The sequence below is a fragment of the Cloeon dipterum genome, chromosome 2, assembly GCF_949628265.1.
Source record: "Cloeon dipterum chromosome 2, ieCloDipt1.1, whole genome shotgun sequence".
NCBI lineage: Eukaryota > Metazoa > Arthropoda > Insecta > Ephemeroptera > Baetidae > Cloeon > Cloeon dipterum.
Genome location: NC_088787.1, coordinates 2,607,831 through 2,623,695, shown reverse-complemented (window position 1 = coordinate 2,623,695; position 15,865 = coordinate 2,607,831). Strand labels below are relative to the sequence as shown.

General features: G+C 40.2%; 1 protein-coding gene across 1 annotated transcript; it reads left to right on the top strand.

Annotated features, from left to right (window-relative positions):
* The first annotated feature begins 11,877 nt into the window (after positions 1-11,877).
* LOC135937231 (major royal jelly protein 1-like) lies at positions 11,878-13,172 on the top strand. Its single transcript, XM_065480340.1, has 3 exons — positions 11,878-12,201; positions 12,274-12,864; positions 12,957-13,172. The coding sequence occupies exons 1-3, from the start codon at positions 11,896-11,898 to the stop codon at positions 13,095-13,097; spliced, it is 1,038 nt and encodes a 345-aa protein (XP_065336412.1). The 5' UTR covers positions 11,878-11,895; the 3' UTR covers positions 13,098-13,172.
* Positions 13,173-15,865: the final 2,693 nt, after the last annotated feature.

Sequence of the window (15,865 nt, the reverse complement as noted above, 5' to 3'; positions counted from 1 at the left end):
GAAAATTCGAAATTTTATAAAATTTCTCCCTTATATTCCCGGCAATTTATGCTTTTCCAGGTTAATAATATCAAATCACTGCACTCTTTTAGGTTGGTCAACTGCGTGCTTTTTGGCCGTTTAATTTTGCCTTGGACACGAACAGCACTTTATGGATGACGGAGAGAAGTCAATATTCGAATGGGAATTGGCATAAACTGCTAAAGACTGCGGTCGGCGCAAGATCGTATTTATTCAGCCCATGCACAGGTAATGCAAAACCAATTCTTCAATTCAGACTTTTCATTCATCTCCCTATTGGAATTTAATTTCTCAAAGCAATAAAGGTTTTGAACATATTACAACGCTCATAAAGTTCTAATCACATTTCTTTTCGCAGTCTTGACTACGCCTCAAGTTTACATGAATGGAGAGACGTCAGAAGAAATTCTGATTTGGTTGCTCGTGTGTTGCTTAGCCTTAAGCGGCACTGTCATTGTGTGGCTGACCCTGAGGATGAGAAGAATGCAAAACTATTTGAAACAGATTTCGATGGAAAATCGTGGAATAATGTCTTTTTTCCCGAACGACCAAGTGTATGACGACGTCGGGCCGGAAAATTCAAACGAAGAGGCCAGACCTGAGAACCTTGACGAACCACTGTACGCTGAAGCTGACCCTGAGCCTTTGACCTCGGCTGACTACGATTACGTCAGTGTCAGGGCCCCTTCTACTGAGCCCCACGAGGAAACTTTACGTCTGGGAAACACCGACGCGAGGATTCCATTTGATCCGGTGTATGATGAAGTTGGTCCAACGGAGCCGGAAAATATATACGATGACGTCGGACCAGAACCTTCTTTTATACCGTCAACAGAATCAGTGCAATATCTGCAAATGTTTCCTATCAGTGGTGAAACTCGGATTTAGTGGTCAACTTGTAATTTATTTTGTTTACTCATTGAGCTTAAACAGCAAACAGTTGTCTACTGAGATTAATATAATAAAAAATATATGTTGTTTTTAATTAAATAATAAAAATTACAACAGAGCACTGAACATATTTTAACGCTTGGTTTTCATCTTTTTTAACAAAATAATCTTTCGTTTGTAAGAATACTAAAAAAGAAAATGAATTCTGAATTCCCGAATCAAACTGTTGTGTTTTTTCATCTAATCCAATAAAATTGTAGAAGTAATGATACACCGAGTAAAGTGGTAACATTAAGAAACAGGCAAATCATGATCGAGCTATACAGAAAATTAAAAAGAAAAACTACTAAAAAATTATTTAACAAAAGGACAGATAATCACTACCTCAAGACGTTGATGGGAGGCAAGGCCTGGCCAATGCAGAGTGCGCGAGAGAAGCGTCAGACTTTATTTACAGGAAACTTAAATTAAACGCCCCAAAAACCGCAATAATATAATGCCACACACAGGTTTTTCGCATGAAAAAATTAATAATCAGCTCCTATTTGGGTCGCAGAGGGTACAATCAATGTTGGTTGGACTCATGCTGAAATTTTGCCTCGAATGGACCCGGATGTGGCCTCCTCCGCCCCAAAAGCAGATTGCAACTTGGTCCCCGGTGGGAACTACGACTGCGCAGAAGGTTTTAATTTGGGTCACGCATGCGCAGTGATGAGTTTTAGCCTTCCTGTGAGTTTAAAGAGCGATCTGAACATACTGCGCATGCTTAAGATGCGCACAAGTTTACTGCGCAGTGTCTAAATAGGCGAATATTCAAACAACACTATTAAAATGTTAATTTTTACACCGTTAAAACCAGATTGAGGCTTCGCAGAAGGTGTCGCAGGTCGCAGTTCAAGTCACGCATGCACTTAGATGATTTAAACCTGTTCAGCAGTAATATAAATATGGAAACAAATGGGATATATTTAATTTGTATGCAGAAAATATATAATAATGGAAACCAGCCGATTTTAGCCTGGTTTCAGGAATAGAAATCTGCAATTATTTAGATTAACATTTCATTTGAATCACACACTGCACGCACCAGCATAAATGAACGCGTGCTGTGATAAATTTTTAATTTTATCGGCGGAAGGAAAGCAAACGGCACCACTCTTGTGTCCAGCAAGCTGAATGCTTTTTTATTGTAATGCAAAATAACATGTAAGTGAATCTTTTCAGTGTTTCCTCATGCATCATCAACCACAAACCAGGCCTTGGCCTAAGAAAAGATTAATTTTGATAGATCTCGTTGACGTCATCAGGCAAGATTCGAAGGTAGAGGTCAGGTAGCTCACAGTTCATTTCTTCATACTGCACTGAAGCAGCAGACTCCGGTCCAACGTCATCGTAGAGCACCTCTTCCGACTCATTGTCAGCAGGACCAACGTCGTCATACTCTGTCGAAATGTCCGTTACTGATAAAAGGGGTGTGGCAGGGACGAATTCGTATTCCGGGCTTTCCTGGATTTCGTGGTACACGTGCTGCTCAGCAGGCAACCCGAGCTCCGCGCTGTTCTCGTTCATTGGCTCTTGGATCGAGACTTGGTCTGTTTCCTTCCTCAGGAGGATCAATGAAATGAATGCGACGCCAAAGATGCAGAATGGAATGATGGTTGAAAGACGACATCTTAGCCTATAATCCTCTTCTTTTGCATTGTCTATAGTGTCAGTCATGTTTCTGCCGAAGTCTGCAGGGGCGGCCTCGGACACACCGAGCAAGGTGGCCAGAATTAGGTAGGTCCAAATAATCATGATCGAGCTATGTAAAATATATAAAAAGATAAAATGCGTTGGTATTAATAATTAAAAACAAATATTCACTACCTCAAGACGTCGATCGTGACCGGAGGCAAGGCCTGGCGAAAGCCGAGTGAGCGAGAGATCGAAGCGTCACACTCTTTACTGGAAATTAAATGACAGCGCAGCGACAATAAAACCTGAAATTAGAACAGGCAGTACCGCAGTCAGAACCGCAAGATGTGAGTAGTAATAGACACTTCACTCTCAGACTTAATGCACTTGCGAAAGTACACTTTATTTATGAATCACGCTACGAATCTGTTTTGCTAACCGCACGTACGCACATCCTTCAGTTCATCCTTTTCCTCAAATTCAGGGAAAATTAAATTGTTTTAATATTATGCTCTTTTTCTGGAGTGACGCAAAAAATTATTCGGTTTTCCTTGAACGTCTCACATCCAGGAGTGTGATTCACATTTCCTTAATTTAAAATAAATCTTCAGCGAATATTTAGTCGTGATGCAGCTTATTTAAAAAAAACGTTGCTTTTATTTGTGCTCATATTTCAGAAACTGACAACACATCTTTTCTTTGAGACCGCGTCACACTTAAAAAATTTAATTTATTTTATGCAAAAAAGCGCTTCCGTGTGTATACTTCAACAACATATAGCTTTTTGAAGGGGAACGGTAGGCAAGGGAATGCTCTTGATCACAAAAGTAGACAGGGAGAAGCTCTGCTTTTGGTTAATATTAGTTAATTAAATAGAAACAAATATTCATGTTCATGACTCAACCATGGACCATATTTGCTAGCCAAATTAGAAATAAAGATAATATCTAGAAAAGAAAGAATTAATTTTTTTTCGTATCCGTTTTAGCACTGCTCTCGCGACTGTCACCACAAAGGAGGAAAAACGCGATGGGTTGTTATCAAATGCTCTCTATCGCACTCGGCTTTCACAACGCCATGCCCCCAGTTCATTGTTAAAGATTGCACCTTCAAAACACACTGCACCATAGAGGTAAGGAAGCATTTATCTTATTTTGTTGAAATTATAATATAAAATTGACATTAATTATCTCAAATGGAGGTAAATTCATGTTTTTATTTAAAAATTTCTCAATTGTTTTGTCACTATATATAGGACGTAATTAAATTAATCATACCACACTACAACACACCCATTTACTTTGGCTTTGAGCGCGGAAAAGAAAATCTTGTTGACAGTTGCCAGCCATCTGTTATTGGATTATCCGTTTAACTAATTTTCAATACTACAAAAAATTTGTATTATTAATATTCAATATACCTCAAGACGTCGACCAGAGATAAGGTCTGGCCAAAGCAGAGACAAAAAAACCTGAAATTAGAATGAGCAGTGTACCGCAGTCATATCCGCACAGGCACTTCACTCACAGACTTAACGCACTAGCGAAACGACACTTTTTATTTTTATGAGCCACGACGTTATGAATCTGTGGTGCTGGCCGCACGTACGCACGTCTTTTAGTTCATCCTTTTGCTCACGTTCTGGGAAAATTAAAAATGATTCATTTTAAATTGTTCTTTTTTTATAGAATGACTCAAAATAATTTGGTTTTCATGTGCGTTTTACATCCAGGAGCGTGCATACTTCTTACACCAGCGGCTATCACCACAAAGACCCGCAAAGATGAGTAATTAGCGAGTTGTTATAAAAAGGCTCCCCATCGCACTTGGCTTTCATTACGCCATTTGCCTCCGGTACATCGTTGTAAAGAGTGCCCCTTCAAAACACACTGAACCATAGAGGTAAGGAAGCATTTATCTTATTTTAGTTAAATAATAATTAATAATTAGAGTTTGTGACAAGGAATTGTGTATTTGAATTATTGGAGAGTTGGCAAAACGTAATTGTTTAAAATTGTGATTAACCTTCTAGTCATGGTGAAATAAAAATCGATTTTTATCGATTTTTTGTAGCTTAACATTGTGGCGGATTACAGTACCGTTTTTAGCTCGACCTTGAAACACTGTACAATGCAAGCCTTATGCCCAACGTTGCCATTTTCTTTCAAGGTTGCGTTGCCGTAACCCCCACCCCCCAATTGTTATATAGGACGATATTTTACCATCGATGTTTTTAGACGATATGTATCGATGCTCAAAAACATTTGGCGTAGACTAAAACCCTGACTCTCTTTCAAAACATGTAGAGACCCGCAGGGAGAGATCTTCTGTTTTGGCTCCGGGACCAAGGGCCTAATTAAAAAACCTTCACTAGTACAAAGAAGTGTACTAAGTCAAATAACGAGTAGTAGGGCCGTGCTGGTAGCTGAATGCAGCGGCTGAGCACGCCCGGAAAATATGCAACCGAGCAGGGCAAGACTGGACGCGACAAGTTAATAAATAAATATCAAATGGGGCAAAATCATGTTTTTACGGTTTTCATGAAAATATTAAAATTTAAAACTATTCTTCATTGTTTTGTCGTTGTTTTAAGACGTTTATTTGGATTTGAAAATGAAATCTTGTTGATGATTATCACTGATCCGTAATGAATTAAATTTTGTTGAACACTATAGAAAATTTGCAGCTTTTGTTATTCAATGTCAGTCCAGCTTGGGCTTGGCTTGTGGTCGAATTTCTTTCGTTGTACGTGCTCACTTTGAACAGGCTGCGTGCATGTGTCACTGCGGTTTTCCTTACGTCAAGCTCATCCGATTGAAAATAAATATCCTTCTTGATATTTATAACCATTCAGTCTGGTGCCCAAATCAATGAAGTGGTGTCATCTGCATTAGCCAATATTGATACCAGCTAGGACTATCGAAAAAAGGATTTTGATAAATATTTTTAATGCATTCTTGACCATCACGTATAAATAAATGTTTCTCAATGGAATTTGTTTTGCTTTCAGCTCAAACGCAAAATGTCTCCGTTGATTGCTACCATCTTTTTGCACGGCCTGTGCCTGGCAAACGCCATCAACTTCACACCCGTCTACGAGTTGAATACATTTGATAGCGTCTGGCAATATGGAGGGATTAGACAAATAATTAAACCAAACGATGTCGATTTTCGATACATGGCTGTTTTTCGAAAAAGGCTGTTTCTAAGCCTTGAAAATACGTATTCTGGAATTCCCGCCTCACTGGTGTGGCTGCCAACGAGCGGCACGTCGACTGCGCCTCCAAAACTCGCTCCTTTCCCATCCTGGCAATTACATGTAAGTTTTTGAAAGAAAAAGGCTGCTTTATGATTCTCTTAGAACTATATTCAGGACAATTTGACGTGAAATCAACTCATTCATTATTAAATGAGAATCTTTGAAATTCATTGAAATCATGTCTTTCTCTCAAGGTGTCCATTATTTTACTCTAAAAATATATTTTCCCGTTTTTTAATTTCTTTATCTTTTTGACACTATAGGAAAGAATTATGATGCGCAGTGGTTTCCTATATTATGAATTTGATTAAAGTTTAAGTTGTTAGCTGCGTGTGTGGACTGCGACTTGTGGTAGATGGGACGACATCGGCAATAAGTAGACTTGGCTGCGTGGCTGGATATGTGTAGTTGTGAGGCTCGGAGAATGGGACGGAATAAAAAGACTCGGGACGTGTCCGAGTGGGTTTGTCAGAGACTTCGGTGAATCGTGGCGCAGCATCCGAAGTGTGGTACCGCTCAAGTCCAGGCGTGCGATCGACAACATCGTGGACGGAAGCAACATCGTCTCTGGCGATCTTTACGTCTTACAGGATCGTTGTCCAGATTGTCCTCAGGGTTGGTCCGGTCGTCTAGGCTGTTGCAAGAATTCTCTCTCTTTTGAATTGCGTCGCGTCGGTTTATATATGCTCGTCAACCAATGTGATTTGTCTGTTGTGTGAATTGTGTGTTGCAGAGTGGTCATTGTTTGACGGAATGGGGGTGTCCCTACAACACTATAAACTACTAGTAACACATATGTATAATTTCAGTTCAGTTGAGCAGAGCAAATTAATCAATTAAAAAATCATTCATTTTTTTGTTTTCATTTTTTTCTTCGGTACAGTTGAGAAGCTTAAAAATGAGCTTTCCTTCACACTTATGGTGTCACGTACTGGACGAGCCAAAAGCCAATGGAAATTTGGTGGTACATTTGAAATTATATTAATTATTAGAAGTAAAACTCAATCATATTCACCATTTATTTAATAAACTGATTTAATCTGCTTCACTTCCTAGACAAAAGAAAACTGTAATTCCATTCAGATGGCTAGAGGAACGGAGCCAGACACTGATGGCCGATTGTGGGTGCTTGATCAAGGTAGCAAGAATTGTTCGGGCAAAATTTGGATATTCAACCTGCTCAAAAACGACACAACCGAGCGCGTTCACCAATTCCCGGACACAGTCGTCTCTCATCCATTTGATAATAGGCACCTGCGTGATATTGTGCTGGACAAAACGCCAGACGATTACCTTGCGTACATTACGGACCCTTCTTCTGAGCACATTGTCGTTTATAGCCGAAAAATGGACAAATCCTGGTCAGTTAGAACACCAGGGAGAAAATGGGTGTCCTTGGCCCTTTCTCCCAACAGGGAAGCGAGACAGTTGTACCTTGAAAAATATCGTTCCGATGAACTGTATTCAGTGGCTGTGTCTGAGCTGAAGAATGAAGATGGAAGCGCTGCTGTCCAATTAATCGGCAAATGGAATGGACAACCTTACAGAATGTTAATCAACAGTGCCAATGTCTTGTACGCCGCATTTTACAACCAGAATTACCTCTCTAAATGGAATATATCGGAGCCCTTTCATGAGAAGCGGTTTCGTGAGGTAATATTTCCCTGAAAGAGTAGAACATTTTCATGCTGCCTAGTTAACATTAAAAATTTCTAAAGTCTGAAAAGTAAAGAAAAATGTTTTTCGATGAAATTTGTTCTGCTTTAAACCTTTCCCATTTTTTTATCAGTATTTTTAACATGGTTTCCATATCCGCTCATTAAAACGATTGACGAACCCTGTTTGTTGAAAGCCAAGACGAAATTATATACTTTCACTCGGTCAAAATTTCGTGGAAAATTGAAATTGAAGTAATAATTGTTTTTAATTTTCTAGAAAATATTAGAACCAATTAATTAATTATCCTCCCCTTATATTTCCGTCAATTTATGCTTTGTCAGGCTAACAATATCAAAGCACTGCAATATTTTAGGTTGGTAGACTGGATTTCGGATGGCCATTTACTTTTGCCTTGGACACGAGTGGCAGTTTATGGTTGACGGAGCGAAATGTAACTGGGGGAAAGTCTAGGTTTAAACTACTCAAGGCCTCAGTCGGCGCAAGAATCAGCCGGTCCATGACAGGTAACACACAAAACCAAGTGCACTTTCCAATGCGAGAGATATTTAAAAATAAAATTGTTCTTTGCTATAAAATAATCATATTCGCGTCTTTTACATTCGAGCTTCTGAACGTAATTAAATAACTAAAAAAGTGTATGAATTTTTTATGCTCTTCTTCAATTTGAGACACACTTATTAATCGCATTGGAATTTAATTTCCAAACATCACCCAAAAGGTTCTAATCACCCTTTCGTTTCTTTTCCTTTCACAGTCTTGACTACGATTCAAGTCGTAAAAAGCACGCAAACGCCGATACGCAAGACTGGAACTCCACGACCGGATCTGGAATCAAACGAAACAAGCGGAGGTTTTACTGATCTTGGAGAGAGTCAGTCTTTGAACACAATTTTGATTTGGTTGCTCGTGTGTTTCTTCGTCAGTTGCTTGGTCTTGAGCGGCACTGTCATTTCGTGGCTGACCCTGAGGATAAGAAGAATGCAAACCTCCTTCAGGCAGGTTTCGATGGACAATCATGCAATTATTTCCGTTTTCCCGGAAGACCCAGCATACGACGACGTCGGGCCCGAAAATTCAAACACCGAAGTGGCCAGACCTGAGAATCCTGACGAATCGCTGTACGCTGAAGTTGGCCCTGATCTTCACTACGATTACGTCATTGCCAGGACCCCTTCTCCTGAGCCCTACGAGGTACCTTTACATCTGGGAAACAACGACGCGGGAATTCCGTCAGAACGGGAGTATGACGAAGTTGGTTCAAATATTTACGATGACGTTGGACCAGGACCTTCTTCTGCACCCTCAGGGAACGGAAACTCGGGACGTAATCCAACAGATTTGGTGCAGTATCTTGAGGTGTTGCCCTGACAGTGGCGCCGGAACTCGGCTTTATAGTGGTCAACTTAATTTATTGTGTTTACTTAGTGAGGTTAAAAATCCCTCAGCATCAGCAAACAGTTGTTTACTGAGACTAATAATTAAAATATTAGGTAGAACATTTTAATATATTTGATTAAAAAATTACAATAGTGCTGAACATGTAACGCTTGGTTTTACGTCCTTGTTAACAAAACGTTCTTTTGTTTTTAACAATTATTTCAAAATAAAAATCAGTAAAAAATATATTGCTTTTTCTCATCAAATCCATTAAAATTGTAAAACTGATGACACACCAAGGATGATGGTAGAAATAAGGAACAGTCAAATCATGATCGGGCTACTGATAGAACATAAAAAAGGAAATTGTTTAGTGACGCAGTTATCAAATAATCCAAGTAATAATTAAATTTGAATATTTATACTACCTATCAAGACGTCAATATCGGAGGCCAACGCTGAGTGCGCGAGAGAAACGTCAGACTGTTTACAGGAAACGTGAATTAAAAGACAGAGCTTTGTTAGCTCACCGGGCACCGCAATAACCAATAACACCGCCGAGTGGATTACATGGGGCCCGAGAGGCCGCGCAGAGGAGCTCAATCGTGGCCATATAAAACGCTTCCGACAAAAAATTAGCTTTTTGAAGGGGAATGGTAGTCAACGTGCTCTACTCTTGTGTCACGCACGCTGCATACTTCTAAGACTCCTTTTTAAGCTTATTTATATTGAAAAAAATTAACTATATTTGATGGTTCGTCAATCTTTCATAGTGGGTCTATAATAGTTCTTTCAGAATAAAAGGTTTTGTTTTTAACATAAATTTTTTTAATAATCAGCAGAGAGATTATTTTTTGCTTGAACAGAAATTCACATTTTGGTTTTTGCGACTGTGTTTTGCGTGGAAGTGGAAGGAACTGCATCGATTTCCTCGTAGATTGGCTCTGGCGGTTTATTTGGGTGGATTGCAGGTGGTCTGAATATTTGATTGCCCTCTTTCTTAGTTTCGGCCGCGATACGGTCTTGCCATTTTTTCATTCTGTGGAACCAAGAGATTTGGAATGCGATCGAGATAAGGTTGAACACGTTCCAGCAGGACAAAATTATGTTCAGAACGAGCAAATCCTGGTGTTTTTTGCCGTTGCAAATTCCATTTCCGTACTTAGATGGTCCATTTGGGTCTGAAATCAGGAGAAATGCTTTTTTCCTGCTTTACTTTCGAGATTTTTGTTTTTTAATTACCTATCGAGGCGTTGTAAAGGTAGTTCCTGACGCCCATTGCAGCCCTGGATAGCCTGAACTTTGGCTTCTGATCTTTGAATTGCGCCATGAGCCAGAGGTTTCCATTTGTGTCAAAGGCAAACAAAAATAGCCGATTGGAGTAGCGTTCTTCCTACATCGTTAAGAAATATTTTTTTTCAATTCCACAAAAATAAACGTGACTTTGTTCCTACAGGTTTAAAATTGTATCAGCTCCAATGTCACGAGATTTTTACCTTATAAATGTGCACCTTATTAAAAGGTCCACTCGTGTCCCACCGTACCACAGATTTGAGACTGAGATCAAAATAAAGGCCTCCCCATTCGTCCATAATCATCCTGTGGGTCAATCCAGTCTCGTTCCCTGCTGAAGTTAATCTCAAATTCTTCTCTCCAGCCCTGAGTTCAGGGATAGATATGGTTGAAAGGTCGTTTCTTTCATTTCCACTGAGAAAAAGGTGTTGTCTTCTACTCATTGGCGAAAGGGCAATCGCATTGGAGCGTATTTTCTGGGCTTCCACACGCCAAGACTTTTTTTCCCGAAGGCTGAACACCACCAGGTGTCTGTAATTAAACTCCGTGGTGTATGCAAACCAATCGTCCTTCGTCTCGTCCAGCACAAGGTCACCAAGAAGCCAAGAAAAAGACTGAGACACTGTAGAATCAGGGAATATATGGGACAGCTCGACGGAATTGCTTGTCAAATTGAATATCATTAGCTTTGGTGGACAATTTTCTTCACTGCCGTCGTCTAGTGCCCATAAACGGCCAATGGTGTCCACCTCAATCCCCCTGGAACTCACTATCTTGTCACAATTGGTTTTTTCCTATAAAAAACCATAACCTATAAATTAGAAGTCCCTTAACCACCCGGATAATGAATAAAAAATCAAAGACAAAGTTTAATTCTAACCTGCTGGTTTGGCCATGAAGGGTAAGGGTTCAATTTAGGAGATGTAGATGACGCGTCAGTTGACAGCCAGACTAGGGTAGCGGGAACGCCATTTTGTTTTGAAAGGCTGAGGAAGATCTTCCTTTCGTGCAACGCTAGGAATCGAGGCTCAATTTTCTCGCGATTGTAGCTCCCGTCGTTCACGGCCTTCTTTTCGCTTTCCTCCGAGGTCCAGTTGAATTCGAAACTATTCCACTCGAAGACGGACTTGAAGTCGAGAGTTGTGGCAGACGCACAAAGCAGAAATACTATTAGGAAATACAACGGAGCCATATTTAATATATGCTCCTAAAATTCACGGTGGTAGAAGCAGACTGTGAGCCGAAAGTAGAGGAAAGTGGCGTGGTCGCACTTGATAAGAAAGCCAAGCCGCAAAACGCGTCCCTTTATGGAATGACACATCAAGTGTTCGGGCGGATGTTTTTTACTTTTTGCTCACTGAGTGAGAGACGAGACCACATCTCCCGAGATGCGGAAGTGTGATATTAGTCATTACATAAAATACACAACACCACACCGGGAATCGCCTCTAGTTTAAAAAACTATATCAATCATGAATATTTTTGAGCTACAGATTAGATTTTAATATCTCGTTATAAAAATAAGGTCCCACATTTGATATCTCCAGAGCCAAAGGGTCAAATGTTATCATCAGATGCCAGACGACGCGTTTTTTTTGCTTATCCGCCTAGAGAGCTAAAGTCACGTAGTCAAATGTGGGTATATAAAACGCGATCGCACATTTAATAATCAATTTAGTCGCACAACGTCTGCCGAGATGGCTCGCTTTCTTCTCCTGGTTTCTTTGCTGGGCGTGTCCTCGGCCTTCAAGTTCGAACCGGTCTACGATTGGGAGCCGTTCGATTACAATTGGCCCTCTGAAGAGATCAAAAACAAGACCCTGAATGGAAGCAGGTTTGACCTTCGGCAAATCGAGCCCTGGTACCTCGCAGTCTATGAAGATAGGATGTTCCTGAGCCTCTCTCGATTCAATTCCGAGGTTCCTGCGATCCTGGTCTGGCTGCCAATCTCCCAACAAAGCACCAGCCCCAAACTGACCCCCTTTACCTCCCTGGAACTGCAGGTGATTCATTCAGATTCGACATTTGGGTTTTCAGACTGTCAAAATAAATATTTTCAATGAATCTGAAATCAGGAATTTGGCAACAAAAAAGCGATGCAGGACGTGCGAGGCGTGGAGGTGGACAGCACGGGCCGGCTCTGGGCAGTGGACAACGGCAATTACGAGGAGTTCCCTGGGAAGCTGTGGATTTTCGACCTGAGAAACAACGACACTGTCATCCTGGTTCATTCGTTCCCCTCTCAGGTCGTGGACGTGCCCAGGGAGCTGAACGCCGTGGCGCTGGACCAGACGTCTGACGACTGGTTCGCCTACGTGTCTGACCTTCGCTCGCTGCACCTGATCGTCTTCAGCCTGGCCAGGAACGCCTCCTGGAGCGTTGACATTGGTCAAAATCGCGCCAGTGGCCTCGCGATTTCCCCTTGTCCTGACAGGTCTCGCCTCTTCGTCGCTGAGGCTGACGATGAACAGATGCTTGGCGTCGCCCTGACGGAACTCAGGGCAGGAAACAGGAACCTGAGCGTCTCGCTGCTCGGACGCAGGGAATCTCGTACCTCGAAGATGGCCATGAACCGGAAGGGAGTTTTGTACTCGGAATTTATGAATAATCGATCCCTCAACACCTGGAACACAAAGCAGCCCTTCAAGGAGGAATCATTCTATCTGGTAATTATTTGTCCAACATCTTTTTAAGTTAATATAAACATGACTTAAATGTATTTCTAAAAATATTATATTGTTGTTCGTGCCGTGATTAGGGTGACAGCCTGTTGGATTACTACCGGCCGATAGTCTTCAACTTTGACCAGGCCGATAACCTCTGGCTTCTGACCGCGAATAAAATTTCACCGAGGTTCCGACTGTTCAAGGCCGCCCCGGTTGACAACGCACGATGCTGAAACAGCTTAAATAAAACCCAGCGGAGATTTTTTGTGGCTTTTTAGGCACTCCAATAAACAAAATGATATGATAAAGGTTAATTTTATTATATTTTAAAGTTTAATTACATAAAGAAAAATAGCGAATTACTGCAAAATTAATTCTTAAAGCGAAACCAACTTGGAAAGAACTTAAAAGTGGAGTTGTAGACGCATACTTAATAATTACAGTAGCGCCCTAACAGTAGAATAAATGATTTCACTGGTTTCCGACCGCTAAAAACATCGCTGCTCCGAAGTTAATCTCAATTTCGTTTCTTGCCGAGAGAAGCAAATGATAACGATTGACCCCATTAACATCAATTAATTTGCATCCTTCGTAAGACACGCGCAAATTTAATATTCATTTTATGAAAAGACGCCCATTTAGTAATTTCTCTGCTTGGACTCGCTACTAGCTGGTTTTCGCACCTTTCCACCTGCTTTTGCGTTTCAATCAAAGACCTCGGTGCGGGGAGGCAGAAAGATGGCCACATTGGGACCCATTGAGCTCATAGCCCACGGAAAGTGCTGTGCAGAAGGTTGTAAAAAAATATAATATATATGAAAAAAAAATATAATAGATGGAATTCAATGCAGGAATCAGCGGTTATCAGTTATCAGCGATCCATATGTATGTGCAGAATTATTATTAGCCGTTTAGTTTTAATTTGCAGCTGGTTTTCAATATCAGTTTTAATCACTGCTCCCGTTTTAGCTTGGATTGCGGTTGAGTTACTTCCTTTTACGTGTTCACTTCGAACAGGCTATGTGCGTCACTGCGGTATACGTCAATCCACAATCATTATCCTGCTTGAAACTTAAAATACTTTGCTCTAACGTATATTTGCAGTCAACATATCTGAAGAACAATTCTGTTGAAAGGTTCCTGGTTGAGAGTAAATATAAGTTGCTGCGCATTTTATTCACAATTCTTTTTATTATTTCAGGATTTATTTTAGTCCAATCTTGAAGGTGATAAAAAGCGCGAGAAATAGTTCCGCGTTGGATGGTTAAAAATGCTCGAGTCAAAGCAGGAAAAGCCATTCAGCATTTTGCTTTGTGTCTCTGCTCTCGTTCACTCCAGCTGTCCCTCAAAAGGTCAGTAGATAATTCTTAAATATTTATTTCCCAGTCTTTTAAATTAATAACTTTTCATGCACTGAGACTCTGCTAGAATGAGTAAACGTTTTTAGCAAATATATGAAATGATAAAAATTTATCTGTTGACCGTCACTCATAAAAATCGGTAATAAAACAAATAAGTAAAAGGTTTTCACATTTGATTTTCCTTTGCTTTCAGCTCGAACATAATGTCTGCGTTCATAGCTGCCATCTTTTTGCTTGGCCTGTGCGTGGCAAACGCCGTTAACTTCACAACCGTCTACGAGTGGGATGAATTTGATTTCGTCTGGCCATCAGGAGCAAATAGTTCAGATATTGAACAGATTAGAGATAATTACAAACCAGAAAAAATATATATTCTATTCATGGCTGTTTTTGGAGAAAGGATGTTTCTAAGCCTTGATCCCTATCCTGAAATTCCTGCCACACTGGTGTGGCTGCCGACGAGCGACACGTCGACTGCATCTCCAAAACTTGCTCCTTTTCCATCCTGGCATTTACACGTAAGTCTCTGAAAGGAAAACTGATTTGGGGCTATTTTAGAATGAAGTGGGAAAACTCGTTATATCAGTTTTAAGACAAGCAGAGCTTATTATATAATAGAAACCAACAAAAATCAGTTTTCATATTTTTCAGTGAGCGGAAAAAATTAAATTTTAGTCAAACTAATCTGACACCACAAAATTGACACCCGATATATTTCCTTTGCTGTTATAGTGATTATCCTTAGAAAATTACAGTTAAAGGGAAGCTTAGTAAAATGAGCTTTTCTTTTCTTTTGGTGTCAAATACTGAGCAAGAAAAAGCCATAAAGATTGTTCAACACAAGAAATCTTTTTCATATGAAATCATTAATTCCCTTCATATCAATTTTTTGAACTGTAAAATGCACTGGAAATACTGGGTGTCAACTCATGCTGTCAGATGATGTGTTCAATATATAGATTTGAATTCACGTCTTCAGAATTTCCTGTACTTTTTTATAATAAATTAGCTGATTTAATAATTCATCACAAAATTTCGATTCATTGCATTGTTCTGCTTAAATATCAAAATTTTCTTTATTTCTCTTCCCAGAAAAAGGATAACTGCGACACTATTCAGTCGGCGAAAGGTATTGAAGCTGACACTGATGGTCAATTGTGGGTTCTTGATAACGGCAGCAGCATTTGTTCGAGTAAAATTTGGATATTCGACCTGCTCAACAACGACAAAATTGAGCGCGTTCACCAGTTCCCGGACGCAGTCATCTCTCATTTACATAATAATAGGTTGCTCCTCGATATAGTGATCGAAAAAACGCCAAACGATCACCTTGCGTACATCGTGGACTATTTTTCAGGGCACGTTGTTGTTTATAGTCGTAAAACGAACAAATCCTGGTCAGTTGTAACTGGGACAAGATGGGAATGCTTGGCCCTCTCTCCTAACAAGGAACAATTATACCTGAAAAGGGATTGGTCAAAAAAACTGTACTCAGTGTCTGTTTCTGAGCTGAAGAACGAAGGCGCAATAGCTGCTGTGAAATTCGTAGGCAAATGGACCGAAAGACCGTACAGATTGTTAATCGACAGTGCCAATGTCATGTATGCTGCCTTTTTTAACCAGATTTTCCTCTCTAAATG